This window comes from Ornithorhynchus anatinus, chromosome 17 (assembly GCF_004115215.2).
Source record: "Ornithorhynchus anatinus isolate Pmale09 chromosome 17, mOrnAna1.pri.v4, whole genome shotgun sequence".
Classification (NCBI taxonomy): domain Eukaryota; kingdom Metazoa; phylum Chordata; class Mammalia; order Monotremata; family Ornithorhynchidae; genus Ornithorhynchus; species Ornithorhynchus anatinus.
In genome coordinates, this window is record NC_041744.1 from 5239760 (window position 1) to 5261444 (window position 21685).

General features: G+C 50.6%; 2 protein-coding genes and 3 non-coding genes across 6 annotated transcripts; 4 read left to right on the top strand and 1 right to left on the bottom strand.

Annotated features, from left to right (window-relative positions):
- Positions 1-1625: 1625 nt before the first annotated feature.
- TSR1 (TSR1 ribosome maturation factor) lies at positions 1626-13474 on the top strand. Its single transcript, XM_029081917.2, has 15 exons — positions 1626-1765; positions 3619-3722; positions 4119-4338; positions 4490-4624; positions 6100-6524; positions 7037-7196; positions 7750-7907; positions 8189-8382; positions 9042-9204; positions 9721-9831; positions 10560-10692; positions 11470-11586; positions 12487-12627; positions 12944-13018; positions 13106-13474. The coding sequence occupies exons 1-15, from the start codon at positions 1669-1671 to the stop codon at positions 13282-13284; spliced, it is 2412 nt and encodes an 803-aa protein (XP_028937750.1). The 5' UTR covers positions 1626-1668; the 3' UTR covers positions 13285-13474.
- Positions 4261-21597, bottom strand: SRR (serine racemase). 2 transcript variants are annotated; one of them, XM_029081919.1, is made up of 9 exons: positions 21505-21597; positions 18224-18402; positions 17302-17434; positions 16390-16493; positions 16179-16298; positions 15676-15750; positions 14400-14609; positions 13707-13917; positions 4261-4347 (listed from the first exon to the last, which is right to left on the bottom strand). In XM_029081919.1, exons 2-8 carry the CDS (start codon positions 18389-18391, stop codon positions 13711-13713), a joined length of 1017 nt encoding a protein of 338 aa, XP_028937752.1. In that variant the 5' UTR covers positions 18392-18402; positions 21505-21597; the 3' UTR covers positions 4261-4347; positions 13707-13710. The 2 variants fall into 2 exon arrangements, with proteins under 2 accessions (XP_028937752.1, XP_028937751.1); XM_029081918.2 differs by lacking the exon at positions 4261-4347 and adding an exon at positions 12223-12712.
- LOC114818149 lies at positions 9370-9464 on the top strand. Its single transcript, XR_003765970.1, has one exon. It is a non-coding gene; the product is annotated as a small nucleolar RNA SNORD91 family (small nucleolar RNA).
- Positions 10045-10135, top strand: LOC114818151. Its single transcript, XR_003765972.1, has one exon. It is a non-coding gene; the product is annotated as a small nucleolar RNA SNORD91 family (small nucleolar RNA).
- Positions 11690-11781, top strand: LOC114818152. The gene has a single exon (XR_003765973.1). It is a non-coding gene; the product is annotated as a small nucleolar RNA SNORD91 family (small nucleolar RNA).
- Positions 21598-21685: the final 88 nt, after the last annotated feature.

A 21685-nucleotide genomic window follows, 5' to 3' on the forward strand; every position in this document is an offset into this window, starting at 1 on the left:
CACTGAATTTCTCTGTCCCTCAGTGACTTTATCTGTAAAATGGGGATGAAGATTGTGAGCCCCAACTGGGACAACCCGATCACCTTGTATTCCCCCCACCCTGAGCGCTTAGAACAGTGTTTGGCACATAGTAAGCGCTTAACAAGTACCAACGTTATTATCATGATTGTTACCCCAGTGCCTAGAACAATGCTTGGCACATAGTAAGCACTTAACAAATTGGCTCAGTAGAAAGAGCCCGGGCTTGGGAGTCAGAGGTCATGGGTTCGAATCCCGACTCTGCCACTTAGCTGTGTGACTGGGCGAGTCACTTCACTTCTCTGTGCCTCAGTTACCTCATCTGTAAAATGGGGATTACTGTGAGCCTCACGTGGGACAACCTGATTACCCTGTATTTACCTCAGAGCTTAGAACAGTGCTCTGCACATAGTAAGCGCTTAACAAATACCAACATTATTATTAGTAGTAGTAGTACAGTGCTCTGCACATAGTAAGCGCTCAATAAATACAACTGAATGAATGAATTTTGGAAGGCCCCTTCCCGTGCTTAGAAATGGCCCCTGGGATCCTTTCGGGGGCGGGTACCACTTAATAATGTTGGCATTTGTTAAGTGCTTACTATGTGCTGAGCACTGTTCTAAGTGCTGGGGTAGTTACAGAGTAATCAGGTTGTCCCACATGAGGCTCACAGTCTTAATCCCCGTTTTACAGATGAGGTCACTGAGGCCCAGAGAAGTGAAGTGACTTGCCCCCATTCACCCAGCTGACAAGTGGCAGATCCGGGATTCGAACCCAAACTTGTGCTCTTTCCACTGAGCCACGCTGCTTCCCTACCACTTGTGGCCCACGGGCTTGGAACCAATTGTCCATTCCAAGCGCTCAGTCCAGTGCCCTGCACATAGTAAGCGCTCAATAAATATTCCAAGTGCTTAGTACAGTGCTCTGCACAGAGTAAGCGCTCAATAAATACTACAGTGCTCTGCACAGAGTAAGCGCTCAATAAATGCTATTCATTCGATTCATTCAGTAGTATTTATTGAGCGCTTACTCTGTGCAGAGCACTGTACTAAGAGCTTGGAATGGACAATTCGGCAACAGATAGAGACCATCCCTGCCCATTGACGGGCTCACAGTCTAATCGGTAAAAGCAGCGTGGCTCAGTGGCAAGAGCCCGGGCTTGGGAGTCAGAGGTCACGGGTTCGAATCCCGACTCTGCCACCAGTCAGCTGTGTGACTGTGGGCCAGTCACTTCCCTTCTCTGGGCCTCAGTGCCCTCATCTGTAAAACGGGGATGAAGACTGTGAGCCTCACGTGGGGCCACCTGGTGACCCTGGATCTCCCCCAGCGCTTAGACCAGCGCTCTGCACATCGTAAGCGCTTAACAAATACCCAACGTTATTATTATGATTACTATCGAATGAATGAATACTATTGAATGAATGAATACTATTGAATGAATGAATGAAGGGGCAGGGGGCCACGTGGGGCAGCTTGGGGCCTCGCGGGGAGGGGAGGGGGGAGGAAAGAGCGGGGCGGCGCTCCCATTGGCTGCCAGGGAGGCACGTGGTCCGGGGAAGCCACGCCCCCTTTCGGGCACCGGAAGCGGAAGTGGCTGCTGCCCGTCTCCTCCCGGAAGTGAGGCCCGGGCCCCTCCACGTGCGGAGGAGGATGGCGGCTCACCGCGCGGGGCCTCTCAAGCAGCAGAATAAGCCTCACAAGGGCGGCCGCCACCGGGGCCGGGGCTCTGCACAGTGGGACGCTAAGGGTGAGGATGTGCCAGCGGACCCCCTTTCCCCCCCCCCCCCCGAATAATAATAATGTTGGTATTTGTTAGGCGCTTACTCTGTGCAGAGCACTGTTCTAGGCGCTGGGGGAGATCCAGGCTCATCAGGTTGTCCCACGTGGGGCTCGCATTTTCTAATCCACGCTGAGAAGCAGCGTGGCTCAGTGGAAAGAGCACGGGCTTTGGAGTCAGAGGTAATGGGTTCAAATCCTGGCTCTGCCACTTGTCAGCTGTGTGACTGTGGGCAAGTCACTTAACTTCTCTGTGCCTCAGTTATCTCATCTGTAAAATGGGGATTAAGACTGTGAGCCCCACGTGGGACAACCTGATTCCCCTGTGTCTACCCCAGTGCTTAGAACAGTGCTTGGCACATAGTAAGCGCTTAACAAATACCAACATTATTATTATTATTATTAATCCCATTTTTGCAGAGGAGCTCCCTGAGGCCCCCCCCTTCACCTCCCCAGAATAATAATGATGATGGTATTTGTTAAGCGCTTACTATGTGCAGAGCACTGTTCTAGGCGCTGGGGGAGATTCAGGGTCATCAGGTTGTCCCACGTGGGGCTCGCATTTTCTAATCCCATTTTTACAGAGGAGCTCCCTGAGGCCCCCCCCCCCCCCTTCACCTCCCCTCCGCTCTTCCCCCTCTCCCTTCCCCTCAGCACTGTGCTCATTTGTATATATTTTTATTATCCTATTTATTTTGTTAATGAGGTGTCCCTCCCCTTTATTCTTTTTATCGTGATTAAGTTGTTTTTGTCCGTCTGTCTCCCCCGATTAGACTGTAAGCCCGTCATTGGGCAGGGATGGTCTCTGTTGCCGAATTGTCCATTCCAAGCGCTTAGTACATAGTAACCGCCCAATAAATACGATTGAATGAATGAATAAGGCCCAGAGAAGTTAAGTGACTTGCCCAAGGTCACACAGCAGACAAGTGGCGGAATTGGCATTAGAACCCACGACCTCTGACTCCCAAGCCCGTGCTCCTTCCACTAAGCCACACTCCTTTTCTAGGAGGAAGCAGCGTGGTCTAATAATAATGATGGCATTTATTAAGCGCTTACTATGTACAAAGCACTGTTCTAAGGGCTGGGGGGAGGTAAAAGGTGATCAGATTACATGGGGCTCACAGTCTTCATCCCCATTTTACAGATGAGATCACTGAGAAGTGAAGTGACTTGCCCATAGTCACACAGCTGACAAGCGGCGGAGCCGGGATTAGAACCCACCTCCTCTGAGTCCCAGGCCCGTGCCCTTTCCACTAAGCCACGCTTCTTCTGAGCACGAGCCTCGGAGACAGAAGGACCTGGGTTCTAATCCCGGCTCCACCGTCTGTCTGCTCTGTGACCTTGGGCAGGTCATTTCACTTCCCCTGGGCCTTAGTTATCCCAACTGTAAAATGGGGATTAAGACTTCTAGACTGTGAGCCCGTTGTTGGGTAGGGATTGTCTCTGTTGCCGAATTGTACTTTCCAATACGATTCAATAAATACAATTGAATGAATCGAATGAATGACTGTGAACCTCGTGTGGGACAGAGACTTTGTCTAACCCAATTATTTTGTATCTGCCCCAGTGCTTAGTACAGTGCCTGACATATAGTAAGCGCTTAACAAATACTAGTTATTTTTATTAGTCTACCCTTTCTCCGGCTCGGACCAGAGGCCGGCCACTCCGGACACTCGGACACTCGCAGCTTGCTTCCCCCACCCCTTTCCCATTTCACCCTTCTTCCCTACCAGGAATGCGGCCCAGGGCAGGCTTAGCGTTCATTCCCTTCTCACAGAAACACACGGGACATTGTCTCTTTCTCTTCCCGCGGTTTGCTTTCAGGCCGAGTGGCTGTGAAAGTCTTGAGCAAGAAGAAGAAAAAGGCGCTCAGCAGAGTAGACCAGAGGCATCGGGCTGGTCAGATCCGGAAACAGAAAAAGGAGGCCGTGAGTAGGGGGAAGAGGGGACAGCCTCACTAAATGAAGACCTGGTTCGGTTCTGTTGGGAAATGCCCCGTTTCAGGGGGTTTGGAAGTGGGGCCTTATGGTCCAGAGAAGTATAAATTGTTTACCAATTGGTGTTACTTTATACTCTCCCAAGCGTTTAGTACAGTGCCGTGCACATAGCTCTCAAGAATTATGATTGGTTGACTGATTGGTTCGCATGTGGGCTCAATGCCTGTCCCTAAGCAAGCTGCCCCGAATACCTCGGGGCTAAATTCAGCACCAGATAAGAATCCTGCAGGAATGAACTGGACCAAGACCCTTTTCTCCTTCCTGAGGTGGGAAGAGAAGGGATCTGCATTCAAGACCTCTCACCTGTGTGGCTTTCCCCTCCCGCAGGTGTTGGCTGAGAAGCGGCAACTGGGCAGTAAAGATGGTCCTCCCCACTTTGTGCTCGTGGTGCCGTTGCACGCCGGGGTTTCCCTGTGCGAGGCCCTGCGGCTGCTTCGGAGTAACGATGCTACGCAAGTGTCCAAGTGTGAACAAGGTGGTGTGCCTGGCTTCGTGCTGCTCTGCCCCCAGCCGAAACAACGGTGGTTCTTCACGTCGGCCAGACCCGGTGAGAGCCCTAGAAAGTGGTAGGAATGGGCTTGCTGAGGCTCTACCTGTCTTCGCGTAGTAATAATAGTTAATTATTGTGTCTTCGTGTCTGTCGGACTCTGTCTGGCAAACCCATCTCTCCTTACTTGACTGCCGGTTTCTGTCCCCAGGAGATCTTCACACGGTATTAGACCTGGCCAAAGTGGCTGATACCGTCCTGTTTATCTTGGATCCATTGGAAGGCTGGGACAACACTGGAGACTACTGCCTCTCTTGTCTTTTTGCCCAAGGTCTTCCCACCTACAGTGAGTTTGGGATATGGATGGAGACTTGGGAGGAGACTGGGGTAGTGGGAGGTACCGCCCAGCTCTTCATTTATAAATTGACTACCATGCAGTCCAGCCTGGTGTGGAGCACAGTTTGAGGGGCCTGGCCTCGTGGAAAGAGCACGGGCCTGGGAGTCAGAGGACCTGGGTTCTAATCTCTGCTTTACCATGTTGGCTGTGTCACTTTGGAAAAGTCATTTAACTTCCCTCTGCCCTCATCTGTAAAATGGGGATTAAATTCCCCCTGCTGTCTAGACTGAGAGCCCCATGCAGGACAGGGACTGTCCAATCTGATACTTTGTATCTTTTATCTTAGAACACTGCTTGGCACCTAATAAGCATTTGACAAATACCACAGTTGTTTATTAATATTAATAATTCTGTTCTCTAGTAGAGAAGCAGGGCAGCCTAGTGGAGAGAACACTGGAGTGGGGGTCAGGAGACCTGGGTTCTAAGCCTGGCTTTGCCACTTGCTTGCTATATTGCCTGGGGCAAGTCACCTAACTTCCCTGTGCCTTGACTTCCTCAGGTGTAAAGTTTTTTGTGTGTTTTTTTAATGGTATTTGTTAAGCGCTTACTATGTGCCAGGCACTGTTCTAAGTGCCGGGATAGATACAAAATAATCAGGTTAGGCACAGTCCCTGTTCCCCATGGGGCTCATAATCTCAATCCCCATTTTACCCCATTTGAGGAAGCTAAGGCTCAGAGAAGTGAAGTGCCTTGCTCAAGACCGCACATCAGTCAAGAGTTAGAGCTGGGATTAGAACCCAGGTCCTTCTTTCCGACTCTCAGACCCATGCTCGATCCACCAGACCACGCTACTACAATTTTGGAATGCAGTACCTGTTTTCTCTCCCTACCTATTGTGAGCCCCATATGGGACGGGCGCTTTGAGATGCATGTATTTTATCTAGCCCAGCACTTAGGACAGTGCTTGGCACACAGTAAGGACTTAACGAATACCATTAGTAGTATTATCGGGCACCTCTTTGGTAGAGGGGGAGAAAAAAAGGGTCTCTACTTGCATGGTGGTTCCCTTTGGCTACTAATGTTGATAATTCCAACCTTGCATGCTCATAATGCTGCTGTGTTGCAGCCCCCACCCCCCCATCCTTAGAAATCCTAAACTGAGGGCCTGTGGGGCACCATTTTTGAGGTGAGCCAACCAGCCTCGTGGACCCAACCGAGTTTGTTTAGGGCCCCAGCATCGGCTGGCTGGATCAGAACCCTCAGCTCTCGGGATGCTTGCTGAGGTGGTCTGCCCTATGCCTCCCGATTCCATCCAACATAAGGCCGGGCCCTTGCCTAGGGAGGCCAGACATTTGAGGACTGTGGCTCTGAACTCCCATCGGTAGTATTTGAGTGCCTATTTTGGCCTTAAAGGCTGAACTGGGCCTGGCAGCTAGGTGGCCCCGGGGTTTCTGACCCCCTAATGCTTTCTTTTTCGTTCCCAGCACTTGCCATTCAGGGGATTTCTGGCCTTCCTTTGAAGAAACAAGTGGATGCAAAGAAGAAGCTGAGTAAGACTGTGGAGAAGCGCTTCCCCCAGGATAGGCTGTTGCCCCTGGACACCCAACAGGAAGCAATCCTGCTCCTAAGGCAGCTGGCCAACCAGAAGCAGCGGCACCTGGCCTTCCGAGACCGCCGGGCTTACTTACTGGCCCATAGCGTTGATTTTATCCCCGGTCAGGAGAGCAGGCTGGTGGGCACCTTGAAGGTGACGGGCTATGTTCGGGGGCAGACTCTGGATGTGAACAGCCTGCTGCATATCGTGGGGCATGGAGACTTCCAGATGAGGCAGATCGATGCTCCAGCAGACCCCTTCTCGCTCAATCCCAGAGGGGCGAAATCCCGGAAGGTCTCAGACACAGGAATGCAGGTAGGATCGAGAGCCCCGAAAGGCACGAGTTCTGTATGGATCGATCAGTCTGGGCCCAAAGAGGGCCAGTAGAGAACTTGAGCTGAGGAGTGAGCCATAGCTATGGTAGGGAAGGCATTCACGTGAAAGAAATAAGAAACGCTGCGCTGGGTCAGGCCAACGGCCTAGCAAATCTAATTTTCTGCTCTCAACCAAAGTACTAACGGCTGCCTGGAGGAAGAGTGGGATGATCGCTCTTCTTGACATTTATCCTCACTGTTAAGGATACACCTTCCTAATGGATCTATTTTTGTAGTATAGCTGAAATTCACTTGTAGGACTGAACTTAGTCCAAAGCACATGCAGACCTTCTAGTGACAGACACAGAAATACTTTAGTTTCAGGCTGAGGTGTAAGGGTGGTCCAAACTGGATACTGTAACTGTACTCCAAGCTGGCAGTGGGGTTACCTGGAAGGGGAGTTGCGTTTCTGCCGTAGAGCTGTGTCGACCATTGGCTCTTTTTGCTTTTCAGATGGATGCCGAGGATGGTATTGTTGGGATGGAGGAAGACTTGAAGGTCCTGATGAAAGCAGATCCCAATAGACAAGAGTCCCTGCAATCAGAGGTGATCCCAGATCCGATGGAGGGAGAGCAAACCTGGCCCACCGAAGAGGAGCTAAATGAAGCCAAGGGTAAATTCTGGTACTCTAGTGATCGAGTTATTTGAAAATCCTGCATTCCTTCAGCCACTCCTTGGGGTCAGAGACTTGTAATGTTCCGAGTTGGGAAGCAGAGAGAGAGAGAAAGAGTGTGTATGTGTCTGTGTTTGTGTATGGCTGTTAGGAAAAAACATTCCCAAATGTTTGGTGGGTGGAGGGGGTGGGAGGGTGTGAGTGTGTGTTGTGTGTGTGTGTATGTGTTTCTCTCCAAGATGCTTTCTGAGTCCTGGGCCCCCCAGACCACCTCAGACTCCAACTGCTCTGCTTCCTGGGGTGGGGAGGCGGGGCTCCCCCGGCTCTGCAGAGAGACCTAATGCAGATGATTAAAACTAATGAGTCCTCAGCTGGGAAGCAAGAATGTGTCTCGGTATCAGAGTAAGAGCTAAGCAGTGATAGTCTAGATTCACCAAGGGGCCAATATGGTCAGTGATGTCCTGGAGCTAGAGCGTAAGGGAATAATGGAGGGATCACAATTTCGGCCGTTGGGGAGGAGAGATGTGTGCTTATCCGAGGTGGGGACCCATAGGTTTCTTGAAGGGAAGTACCAAGGTGGTGAAGAGGGTCCCAAAAGGAACATCCAGTTATCAGGCGGAATGGATCGTGGATGAGGAGGATGAAGGCGACGAGGAAGATGAGGATGAAGACATGGAAGCTGAGGATTTCATGGAAGAAGCGGATTCTGAGGTAGCCCAGTTCTGTGGATGTTGGCTCTTAATGTTCCTCATTTGCTTGGGCCTCAGTTGGCGCCTGGGGTGGTGCGTGCTGGAGATGCTGGTTTTTAATTGCAGAAAAATCAGGCAATTGATACTGCAATTATGATTTCCTTTTGCATCATATCCCCCCAGGCTGTATTAGAGCTGGCTTAATGAGTTGGGAGCTAAAGTAGAATTGATCCGTTTCGGGCTTACTGACTCCTGTAATGGGGACAGAGTGAGATTATTGGTGTATGTCATATTTTGCTGCAGGGTAGTGAGGAGGAAGAGGCAGAGGAAGACTGTGAGACCATTACGGTTGGGGAGTCTGTACGTGACGACCGGTACGATGAAGAGCTCGATGAAGAGGACGAAGAGCAAATGCTGGAGAAATACAAAGAGGAAAGACTGGATGAAATGTTTCCAGATGAGGTGGACACTCCCCGCGATGTGGCTGCTAGAATCCGGTAAAGATGTGGGTCAGAGGGGCCTGTCAGTCAGTTGTGTTTATTGAGTGTTTCTTGGGTGCAGAGTACTGTACTAAGCATTGGGGAGAGAGTAAAATGTAACAGGCACATTATCTTCCCACAGCGAGCTTACAGTCTAGAGGACTGGGTGTTTCCTACCCATCCAAGTAATTTTATGGAGCAGCCACACTGTGCAGAGGGCTCTTCCGGGCACTCAAGAGGTGTGAGGAAATAGCGATTAGGTCCAGTCCCTGCCCTCATGGAGCTCATCATTAAAGGGAGCAGAGAAAACAATCAAGGGCTTTCCTGTTTCAGCCACTAACTATAAGGAAGTGGTGTCTGATGTAGAGATTCGGGCCAATGTAGCAAATAGTTTCTCACTTGCACTCCCTCAGCTGGGCCCAAGAGTGAGGAGGCCTTCTGGGGCCATTATGTCCATGTTTGTTGTGGCAGTATAATTGGATTTGGGTAATTGATAACTATTAATATAGGATGGGGGGAGGGAACTGATTCAGAAGTAACCCTTCCTCTTAATTAGCCTCTAACCTTCTGGAAGAGCTAGATCATGAGGGACCAGCGGGAGGCAAGAGAGATGTTTTGAATAACCTGTAGGGAGACCAACTAACCAGTTGATTCCCTTGAAACATCGTATCTTCCAGGTTTCAGAAATACCGAGGCCTCAAGAGCTTCCGTACATCCCCATGGGATCCCAAGGAGAACCTCCCTCCAGATTATGCTCGGATCTTCCAGTTCCAGGACTTTTTCCGAACCAGGAAACGTATCTTCAAGGAGATTGAAGCAAAAGAGACTGAAGGGGCCGAGGTGCTGGCTTTACATTTCCTCTCTCCATCTTCCATTCCTTCTCGGGAATGGTTTACCATGTGCCTCTCTGGTCCTGGGCTTGCCACTTTGGGTCTGGGATACGGAAAGAGCAGGTAGTGGCTATTTTAGCTCTTCCAGGTGCGGCGTTTTGGTGGTAGAACAGGTTGGAGAAGCTAATGATGAGGAAAGCTATAATGTCTGAACCTGGCTGAGGCATCTTTGTGATGCATTCTCTTTTTAGCTCTGAGGTTTCTCCATAAGGAGGGATTTGGGGGGGGGGGTGTCCTCTAGGGGTAGGTCTCTGGCTAGAGACCAGGATAAAATTCCCAGGCCAACCCCTCAGAGAGTATTTAGCCCGTTGGGGGTGTTTTGGGGGGTTGGATTCAGTTAGGAGGTGCAGTGTACTCCTCCACTGCTCAGTTCACGTCGCATTCTGCCTCAGTCGTACATGGGGAGGCACGAGAGTCTTGGGTTGCTACCTGAGACCACGGGGCTAACCTCTTCTTCTCTTTGCAGGTTGGCTGGTATGTTTCTATCCACATCTGTGACGTCCCTGCCTCTGTGGAAGAATGCTTTAGGCAGGGGGCACCCCTTGTACTGTTTTCTCTTCTGCCTCATGAACAAAAGGTGACTAGCTCAGACCAATCTGTGTCTTTGGGAAGCTCGGGTGTCCCGATTTCCTAATCAGAAATTCTGCTTTGAAGCCAGGGTACCACTTCCCAAGATAACCATGCCTAGGCTCCCGAGGCAGAGGCCTGCTTGAACCGGGCGTGGGCCCCAGCCAATCCACACAGCCTGGGAGAGGCTTTTCCGCTCTCCGAGTTTGGGAGTCAAGTGGGTTGAAGAAGCCGATGATGACTCGAGCCAAAATGTCTGAACCTGTCTGAAGCATCGGTGACGCATTCTTTATGGCTCTGAGGCTTCTCTGAGGGTAAATGCCAATCTGGTTGGGGCCAGGTGTCGCTGCTCCCAAGTCTTTTCTCCCTCCCAGTCTATTGTCAGTACAGGGGAGAAGGTTTCTGGGTGGCTTCAGCCTCCCACTGTCCAGTGAAAGAGTGGCCAGAAGCAGCGTGGCATAGTGGGGAGAGCATGGGCCTGGAAATCACAAGGTCATGGGTTCTAATCCTGGCTCTGCCACTTGTCTGCGGTGACCTTGGGCATGTCACTTCACTTCTCTGGGCCTAGGGTACCTCATTTATCAAATGGGGATTGAGACTGTGAGCCCCACGTAGGACAGGGACTGTCCAACCCGATTTCCTTGCATCCACCCCGGCGCTTAGTACAGTGCCTGACATATATGGTAAGCACTGAACAGATACCAGGATGACTATTTGGGCTTCTTCCTTGATCACCAGATGTCAGTCCTGAACATGGTGGTGAGGAGGCATCCAAGCAACAACAGGCCCGTGAAAGCCAAGGAGGAGCTGATCTTTCACTGTGGGTTCCGGCGCTTCCGAGCTTCTCCCCTGTACTCCCAGCACACGGCAGGTCAGCACTGGGGCTGGTGGGGGGCAGGCGACTTCCGGAGCTGCCGGTACCAGAAGCCCGTGATGTCCTAGCCGTGATGTCTGAACCTGGCTGAGGGGACTGTGAAGATCAATCCCTTTTTGGCTCTGAGGCTTCAGGGTGGGAGGGTGCTGGCCGTACAGGGGGCAACGAATGGGTTGGATTCATTCAACCGTATTTATTATTGAGCACTCACTGTGTGCAGAGCACTGTACTAAGCACTTATCAAATGTAAGTAATGGGAAGAGTTCATCAGAGCTTCGCCAAGTAATGCAACAGATACAGCTCCACAGAATCCTGCTTCCCGATCTACTTCTTTTAGAGCCAGACAGTACGAAAAGCGTGGAAAGAGCACAGAGTGGCAGTCAGGACCTGGTTCCATTGCCGGCTGCCACTTTCTGCCTTGTGGCCTTGGGCAAGACACCTAACTCCTCCGTGTCTCTGTTACCTGATCTGTAAAATGGGGATTAAGATTGTGGGACATGGGTTGTGTTCAACGTGATTATTTTGTGTATCTATCCTGGTGTTCGGTAAACATAGTAAACGCTTAATACAAACAAAAAAATACAACTAGCCTTCCCTTTGGAGGGGCTCTCCTGGCACAGTGTCACTGGGAGGAAAGGGATCCCTTTAGTGCCCGATGGCCTGGTTCTCTAGGGGGGAGTCTACACCAGGCTCTCCACTTGCATTCTAGTATTTCTTTCCTGAATTTGTCTCTTCTTTTGGGGGGGGGGGGGGTTGTCTTTTCACCTGGAGCAGCGGATAAGCATAAATCTGAAAGGTTCCTGCGTGCTGATGTGGCCCTGGTGGTGACTGTTTACGCCCCTATCACCTTCCCTCCTGCCTCTGTGCTGCTGTTCCAACCAAGGAGTAACGGTGAGTAACCAGAGCCCCACAGAAGAGGGCCCAGGTTTACAGAAAAGCCATTCTCTGCCCTGCTGGTGCTAGCTGCCCCTTTGGGTTTAAGAGCCAGATGAGATGGAGAAGCCAGTGATGGTTTTTGGCCAAAATGTCTGAACCTGTCTGAAGCATTTCAGTGAAGTTCCATACGGCTCTGAGGCATCTCTGTGGGGTTGTCTGAGGAGGCTTGGAAAAGCTCTGGAGTTAGGCTGGGTTGAGACTCAAATCGAGCAGAGCTTGAGAATCCTTTGGCTGAGGCACTTGCAAAGTGGAAACACTTAGTACCAAAGCAGAAGTGTTTTTCAAAAAAGCTGGTTCCCAGCTATGAGATTCCAGCCACTGCCAGTTTCCTGGAATACTTCTGGTTCATTTGGTGTTGAGGCCCGGCAGGGGCAAACTAGGCCAGGCTCTCCATTTCCACCTTATGCCAAGCAGAGGTTCTGAGGAGACCTGTGCAAGTCATTAGGGAGAGAATGAGAGGAGAGCAGGCACTGACAACCATTATTAATATGGATAAGAGTGATTATCTTCCCAGACCTGGAAAGATCAATCCCCTCTTCTCATCCTGGCTGTTATTTGGTGATTATTTGTTTTTCCTTTGCAGTCTATCAATTCATCAATCAACGGTATTTATTGAACACTACATACAGAGCATTGTAGTAAGTGCTGGGGAGAATACCATACAATAGTGTTATTACACACATTCCCTGCCCACAAGGAGCTCCCAAACGTATGAAGTGGCTATGGGATAGTGTTGAGACTCGTTTCCCGAAAGGAGACTTGCGGTTGGCTATTTTCCTCTTGCTCTTGCGGGAATCTTGGTGTGACCAAGCCTGGCTTTGACCGCTGAACACTCGTCTCTTCTCTCTCCTCTAGGAATGCACGACCTCATTGCTACCGGTTCGCTGCTGTCAGTGGATCCAGACCGAATGATCATCAAGAGGCTTGTGCTCAGTGGTCACCCTTTTAAAATCTTCACTAAGATGGCAGTTGTGCGCTACATGTTCTTTAACCGAGGTGGGAACTTGTTCTTAAAATGCACAGGTTCAAATTACCTGTGTGCCTGACCAGAGGCAATCCCTCCCAGAGGGAGCTCTGGCATCTGAAAGAAAAGCAAACCACTAGGAGTTTTCATGCCCTGCAGGGGATCCAAATCCCTCCCCCTGTCCCCGGGGGACTCTTTCAGACTATCTTGTTGTCCCTTTTGGGGGCAGAGCTACTGGGACCCACCGCAGCTGCTCAGCGGGGTGTAGCATGAACTGGATTGAGGGAGGTTGCCTTTCCCTGTATAGGAGTTTGGGGGTTCATGGTGCTCTTTCTTTCTTGGACTCAGAGGACGTGCTGTGGTTTAAGCCAGTGGAGCTGAGGACAAAGTGGGGCCGGAGGGGCCACATCAAAGAACCATTAGGTAAGACGGGGCCGGGTGGGTTCCTTAAGTGGATGAGAGGGGCTGACCACCTGGAAGCTTTCCTCTCATCTTTGTCTTTTTGCCTAGGTACCCACGGCCACATGAAGTGCAGTTTCGACGGGCAGCTAAAGTCCCAGGACACAGTGCTGATGAATCTCTTTAAGCGTGTCTTCCCCAAATGGACTTACGATCCCTATGTGCCAGAGCCAGTGGCCTGGGAGAAGAGCAAGCTGTTCTCACCAGTACCAGAAGTAGAAATGGAGTAATGAGGGCAGTGGGATGCAGTGGGTTTCTCTGTAGCTCCAGGGTCAGAAAGGCTTTAATGAGCTTTAGTGCTCAGAAATGAGGTCGGTGCCCTGCACTTTAAGGCTCACCTCAGCAACTAGGAAGAGTCACTTGTTGCAGCTTTGACTGATGAAAGAAGAGATTAAAGGTCACGGAGTGGTCATTTTGGAATCTGGGCAGGTTTGGGATATTCTCCCTCCTCCTCTCCCTTCCCCGTCCAACCAAAGGTTAGTTTATAGCAAGTTTCTTGGACTGAACAATGCTGTTTCTATTACTAATTAGCCAAAGCAGCCATTATGTGTTCCTAAAATCTCCTTCGCAGGGGCTGCCTGTTGGAGCCCTACACTGCCGCCTTTTCCATCCTAATCATCAATTACTGAACGCTCAGGGTGCCGGAGGGTACCTTTTTAGCAGTTGCTAGCCTCCTGGTCTCTGCAGTGCTTAAGCCAGGTCAGGGAGGTCAAATCTGCATTCCCACCACTCAGCACGATGCAGATGTTCTTAACTTCCGGGGCAACGGTTTGAAACTGCTCGGACAGCACGGCAGCCACTCCGACCCCAGCAGTCGGTTCGATAAGTAACTTCATCCTCTCCCACACGAGTTTGGTTGCTTGCTGTTTGGTAAAGAAGGGGGCGGCAGTTAGAGGGTTTCTGGGTTGAACTACGAAAGATCATGACACTGCTGTCGGGGCTGTTCTGGGAGCTAAACGCGGTAGCCTGTTGGGATGTTGAGGGGGTGAGGGTTCTCCCTGAGGGAGCCAAGGGGTCCCTGAGTTCAATGCCCAGCTTTTGTATCCTGGGAGTTACTTGTAGACTGCAGGAGTTGTCCAGAAAGGATTCCTGAGCCTCCTAAAATGAAGGTGTGAGAGAGAGGAAGTAAGACCCAGGCTCCCATGCAGTTAAAACAGAAATCGTGGGTAAGGCCAGAAGCCTGTGGACTTTATAAACTCTAGACTAATTGGCAGCCTTCCCTGTTGCTCTCCATCATTTATCAGGCAGCAACAAGGCGATGTTGGTGCTCATAGGAGGAAAAAGGGCCTCTGGCCCAAATTGGGGATGTGAGAGCTAGCCCCTCCCACAGCTACTTGAGCCTCACCTTGATTTCATCCTCAGTTACAGTAAAGACTTCATCCACAAAGTCTCGAATGATGGGCCAGGTATTGGTACCAAGGCTGGATCTGACCCCATCGGCGATGGTGTCTGGGGGCTGAGGGTTAGGGATCAATTCCCCTCTCAGCTTGGACTGGAAGCAGTCATCAGCATTGCATGGCTCAGCAGCAAACACCTTTACGGTGGGTCTCAGGGCCTGGGAGGAGGAGAGCATTGGGTACCTTGTAACTACTGAGAGCGGACATCTATCTCAGGCATGCAAAAACACTTTCTGTTTATGGGGGCAGAGGAGTCTCGGTGATACATCTCTCTACAAATAAAGCCAATTTTACATCCATTTTTTTCCTGGGCTGCATCTGTCCACATCAAACTCCTTCCCATCGGATTTAACGCACTCATTCAGCTCTCCCCTCTATCTTACATTACTGACCTTCCACTACACCTAGCCCACACCAATCAATTGAATTTATTGAGCACTTACTGTGTGCAGAGCACTGCTGAGCGCTTGGGAGAGTACTTCGCTCTTCTAATGCCCATTACTGTACCTGTCTTAACTGCTGTGCTGCCAACCCCTTGCCCATGCCCACACACTCTATACTGTACTCTCCCAAGCACTTAATACAGAGTTGTACACACAATAAGTACTCAAATACAATTGACTCCCTTTGGCCAAGAACTCCCTCCCCCTTTATATTTAATGAGAGCTTGTTGAGGGCAGGGAAAGTGTCTGTTGTAATACTATTCTCCCAAGTGCTTAGTTCAAGGCTTTGCACAGTAAGCACTCAATAAATACAACAATGAATGAATACCACCCTCCATCCTTCAAAGTCCTACTAAAATCACATAATGTCTGTCTCGTTCTCTAGACTGTAAGCAGGAAATGGGTAGGGAATGTGCTAATTCTGGTGTGTTGTATTCTCCTAATCAATATAGTGTTCTATACATAGTAAGCCCTCAATAAATACCACTGATTAATTGTTTGGGGCATTATAATGATGGAGAATTCTGACTGACTGGGGGAGAGGGGGAGAGTTGGAGTCTGTTTTGGGTGGGTGGAAAGGAGGGCAATAGGATCTTAAGTTTGGGGCTGTGAGTGATTGGAGGGACCCATTTCAAAGAGGAGGAATGGAAGTTCCTGACATACTCTGGGAACTCAAGTGAAAGTTCAACCATGATATAAGCACAGGAATCTGCATGCCCTTCTATAATCCAGAAGTGGCCAGCATGGCTAGGAAGCAGCCACAGGCTAAGGAGTGGCTTACCTTGACTGTGATTGCAATTCCAGAAATCATGCCACCGCCCCCAACGGGCACCACCAGGGCATCCACTAGAGGAACCTAATGTACAGTAGAGAACACAAGATTATAAACTTGATGCGGGGGAACTGAGGGGAATGATTGTGACTGGTTAACTGCACTGGAATAATTTTCATCTGATAGGGACCCCAAGAAACAACAGGAGAAGCAGCTTGGCCTAGAGGCTGAAGCAGGGCCTGGGAGTCAGAAGGAACTGGGTTCTAATCCTACCTCCGCCGCTTGTCTGATGTGTGACCTTGGACAAGTCACACCTGTGCCTCAGTTCCCTCCTCTGTAAAATGGGGATTAAGACTGTGAGCCCTATGTGGGATAGGGACTCTATCTAACCTGATTAGCTTGCTTTTACCCCTGCACTTAGAATAGTGCCTGGTGCAGAGTAAGTGCTTAACAAATGGCACAATTAATATTATGACTATTATTCTTTTGGGGAGAACTGCACAGCCTTTTACCTGCTGAAGGACTTCAAGGGCAATGGTGCCCTGGCCGGCAATCACAGCAGGTTCCTGATTTGGGTGCACGAAGGTGCCTTCTGTCTCCTGCACCACCCTTGATGCCACTTCTGTCCGGGACTGGCACGGAAAAAGAATAAAAGGTCCTCTGAATCGCATCGATGTACCAAGTTGATGTAAAGAGTTCCTGGTTATGGGCTGGTTTACCTACCTCATCGCTGGGTTCACAGTCCACCACCGTGGCCCCATAGCTCTGGATTGCAGCTCTCTTACAGGGTGGAGCAGTGTGGGGAACCACCACATAGGCAGGAATTCCTAGGGAAAAAAACTCAATGGAATTTGAGACTCTACTATGTGCAGAGCGATGGGCTAAGGCCTGGGAAGAGGACGGCTAAAGCAAAACTTGTATTTACTGAGTGCTTTCTCTGTACAGTGCACTGTGTACTAAATGCCTGGGAGAGTACAATCCAATAGACATGGTGGATACGACCCCTGATTACAAACCAGATGGGGGAAGAGGAACAAAAGATTATTTACAAATAGTGGAAGCAAGAAGAAAAACATGGTTGAACTAGCAGAAAAAATTGAATTGACAAATATAGACAGGGCTGTAAATTGGTATAAACATGTAACACTAAGGGTGGCTGTGGAGTTGACTGATGGGGTGTTGGACATAACTCAAGGAAGTCTTCCTGGAGGAGGTGAGAGTTACAGAAGGATTTGAAGATGGCATGGTTGTGAGTTCCAGGCTGGTGAAACAGAACGAGGAAGGGGTTGGAAATAAAAGAGAGTGAGGTACAGTGAGAAGGTGTGTTCAGGAGGAGTGAATACTTCCTTGGGAGAAGTAGTAGATAAGTCTCCTGCCCTCAAAAGGTTTACAATCTAGCAGATCTAGGTGATGTGGACTGAAACTTCAGGGAACCACATACTCTTGCTCAACTGCCCAATTCTGTCCAGGATGAGATGGAGTCCTTCAATCGTTTTCCCACTATCCCGCTCCCCCTTTGCTACCTGGATGGGACCCCAGGGTCCCCCCCGGTCCTGCCCATGACTCAGGGTGTGGGTGAGATCAGGTTCCCCTTGATTCACCAGCCCAGAGAGAAGAAAGGGCTTCACCCATTACCTTCCAATTTGGCTGCAAAGGTGAGAGCTTGTCCATGGTTCCCGCTGCTGTGAGTCACGACAGCTTTCGGTTTCTTCCCGCCTCTGAGAGAGCCGGCAGTCAAGCCCTTGAGTGCATTAAGGGCTCCACGAACCTCGGTCGGGGAGGAAGGACAAATCATATACTCAGAGCTCTGTGATTACAGAAAGCTGGAAGCAGGTGGAAGAGCAGTTTCCCCACCACTCTTTCCCCTCGCTGCTACCCTGGATAAGGTTTTTTTTCTGTCTGAACTTAAAGGGGCAGAGAAGCAAGCATGGTAGAACATGAGCCCGGGAGTCAGAAGGACCTGGGTTCTTCTAATCCCGGCCCCACCAACTGTCTCCTGTGTGGCCCTGGGCAAGTCATTTGACTTCTCTGTGCCTCCGTTACCTCATCTGTAAAACGGGGATCTAATTCCCGTCCTCCTTTCTACTTAGACTGCGAGCCCCATGTGGGAGAGGGACCGTGTCCAACTTAATAAACTTGTATCTACCCCAGCGCTTAGAACAGTGCTGGACACATAGTATGTGCTTAACTTATACCATTTAAAAAAAGTAGTTCGGGGCAGTAGTGAAGAGAAAAGGAACAAGGAGAGTTGGGCATCTAACACCCCTTCTCCATGAGAGAAAAAAGGGTCTGTGGAGCTAAAGAAACTCCCAGGGCTTTCTTCCCTGCAAGAATTTCAAAGGCAACAGGTTAGGAACTTCCCCTCTTCTTTCATTTGCTTCTAAAAGAAGAATCTCAAAGAATGAGTTAAGGTCATCTCCATTAACTTTCCGACAGAAGCAAGAGGCAATAAGAATGTCGTCGACAAATGCAGTATTGACCATATAACGAATTGCCCCAAACAGAATGCCTTAATATCAACAGTCGATCTAGCTCATTCTATCGGCTCTAGCCTTACCTTGAAGGACCCGGTCTTTTGGAAGAGCTCACATTTGAAGAAAAGTCTGCGGCCAGCTAATTCATCCAGAATGGAGCTGGTTAGGACAGGTGTGAGGTGGATGAGGCGGTGAATGTTGGCTTGTGCATTTTCAACGTCAGCCAGCGAGATGCAATACTGAGCACACATGTTTCTGACACCTGAAAGGAGAAAAGTAGTCAAGATTACTGGGCCTGGCACATAGTAAGCTCTTAAATCCCATTAAAAAAAAAAAACAACAAAAAACGAGCATAGCAGCCACATAAGCTCAGGATATACTTCTTCCGGGCTGTTGGCTGGTGATCTCCCTTTTCTGTCTGCAGCTCTCAATACCTCTATTATCTCTATAACTTCAACCAGGAAGGTAATGGTGATTTAAGATTAATGATCCTAAATGTTTACCAGCAATCTTACAGTTGAGGATTGTGGGGGGCGGGGGTGGGTTATGGTATTTGTTATCTCCATCTAAGTAGGAGGGAGTAAGATTTAGCCCCCATTTTACAGAAAAGGAAACTGAGGCACAGAGAAGACAAGAGACTTGCCCAAGGTCACACAGCAGATGAGTGGCAGAGCCGGGATTTGAACCCAGGTCCTCTTCTCCCCCCACCCCGCGACTCCAAGGCCCGGACTCTTTCTACTCAGTCACGCTGCTTCCCTAGTTGTACGTTTTGGGTGGACTTGCATGGAACTATGGATTAACAATGAACGATTTGTGAGTTATAAATTTCTGTGTTAATTTTCCACATACAAATGGGGGCAAGTGCTTCATTTTACTAGGTAATGGGTGAATTCCCTGACTCCTTGACCAAGTTCTCTTGGCCCTCCTAGCATCAAAGTGATGGCTGGGCCCGTCCCCTCCCACACTAGCTGATCGGAGCCCTCTGTGTGCTGTGTGGCCTTGGGCAAGTCGCTTCACTTAATTGGGTCTCAGTTCCCCCATCTGTTAAATGGGGATTAAGACTGAGCCCCTTGTGGACTGGGACTGTGCCCAACTGGATTATCTTGTATCTACCCTAGATAAGCACGTGGCTTGGAGAAAAGAGGCCCAGAAAGAGCATGGGTTTGGGAGTCAGAGGACTTGGGTTCTAATCACAGCTCTGCCGCTTGTCCGCCGTGTGACTGTGGGCAAGTCTCTTCGCCTCTCTGTGCCTCATCTGTAAAATGGGGATTTAAAGTGTGAGCCCCACGTGGGACAACCTGATTACCCTGTATCTACCTCAGTGCTTAGAACAGTGCTTGGCACAGAGTAAGCACTTAACATAGTAAATAGAGTGAATTAGTGGAAAGAGCATGGGTTTGGGAGTCAGAGGTCGTGGGTTCTAATTCCGGTTCCGCAACTTAATAATAATAATGTTGGTATTTGTTAAGCGCTTAATATGTGTTCTAAGCGCTGGGGGGGATACAAGGTGATCAGGTTGTCCCACATGAGGCTCACAGTCTTACTCCCCATTTTCTAGATGAGGTCACTGAGGCCCAGAGAAGTGAAGTGACTTGCCCACAGTCACACAGCTGACAAGTGGCAGAGCCGGGATTCAAACCCATGACCTCTGACTCCCCAGCCTGGGCTCTTTCCACTGAGCCAGGCTGCTTTGTGACCTTGGGCAAGTCCCTTACCTTCTCTGTGCCTCAGTGACCGCACCTGTACAAACGGGGACTAAAAAAATGTGCACCCCACGTGGGACGATCCGCTGACCCTGGATCTCCCGCAGCGCTGAGAACGGTGCTCGGTACATAGTAAGCGCTTAAGAAATACCATCATTATTACGAACAAATTCCCCGAGTATTATTTTACAGATGAGGAAAGGGAGGCGCAGAGAAGTGAGGGGAGTTGCCCAAGGCGGTGAGGGCCAGGGTCCGGGAGGGGGGTGAGGGAGGCCGGAGGGTCACTCATTCATCGATAGTATTTATTGAGCGCTTACTATGTGCAGAGCACTGGACTAAGCACTTGGAATGGACAATTGGGCAACAGAGAGAGACCATCCCGGCCCAGTGATGGGTTTTAAGAGAAGCAGCGTGTCTCAGTGGAAAGAGCCGGGGCTTGGGAGCCAGAGGTCATGGGTTCGAATCCAGGCTCTACCACCTGTCAGCTGTGTGACTCTGGGCAAGTCACTTCACTTCTCTGGGCCTCAGTTACCTCATCTGTAAAATGGGGATTAACTGTGAGCCTCAAGTGGGACAATCTGATGACCCCCTATCTACCCCAGCGCTTAGAACAGTGCTCAGCACATAGTAAGCGCTTAACAAAAACCATCATTATCATTATTATTTACAGTCTAATGGGGGGAGACGGACAAAAACAAGACAACTTAACTGCAATAGAGTCAGGGGGATGTACCCTCATTAACAATATAAATAGGGTCATAAAAATATATGCAAATGAGCACAGTGCTGAGGGGAAGGGAGAGGGGGAGGAGCAGAGGGAAAGGGGGCTTAGTTGGGGTGAGGTGAAGGGGGAAGGGGAGGGAGCAGAGGGAAAAGGGAAGGTCAGTCTGGGAAGGCCTCCTGGAGGAGGTGAGCTCTCGGGAGGGCTTGGAAGAGGGAAATAATAATAATAATAATGTTGGTATTTGTTAAGTGCTTACTATGTGCAGAGCACTGTTCTAAGCGCTGGGGTAGACACAGGGGAATCAGGTTGTCCCACGTGGGGCTCCCAGTCTTCATCCCCGTTTTACAGATGAGGTAACTGAGGCCCAGAGAAGTGAAGTGACTCGCCCCCAGTCACACGGCTGACAAGGGGCAGAGCCGGGATTCGAACTCAAGCCCTCTGACTCCAAGGCCCGGGCTCTTTCCACGGAGCCCCGCTGCTTCTCTAATGAGGGAAAGAGAGTAAGTTTGGCGGAGGTGAGGAGGGAGGGCACCGCAGGACACAGGGAGGACGTGGGGCAGGGCTCGTTGCCGGGATAGGCGCCAGCGGGGGACGGTGAGGCGGGGGGCGGCGGAGGAGCGGAGCGTGCGGGGTGGGCAGGAGAAAGAGAGAAGGGAGGAGAGGTAGGAGGGGGCGAGAGAAGGGAGGAGAGGTAGGAGGGGGCGAGAGGAAGGAGGGAAGGAGGGACGGACGGACGGACGGCCTCGAAGCCCAGGGTGAGAAGTTTCTGTTTGGTGCAGAGGTTGATAGGCAACCACTGGAGGCTTGGAAGGAGGGGAGGGACGGGCCCGGAGCGTTTGTGCGGGAAGACGATGGGGAGCCGGCTCGGCACGATGGGCCGGTTTCCTCCGAACCGCCGGGGCCGCGGGGCCCGAGGAGGCGCAGGCCACGAGCTTACCACCCCCGCCTCGCAGCCGACCACCATCGCCTCCTCCACCACCACGGCGACCACGGCCTTCCCGCGCCCGCCTCCGCGCGCATGCGCCGCCCTCCTCGCCCGGCGCCGCGGCGGGAGCGCGCGCGCATGCGCCCCGCCGGACCCCCGCCCCCCCCTCCCCCTCCTCCTCCTCCCCGCCCGG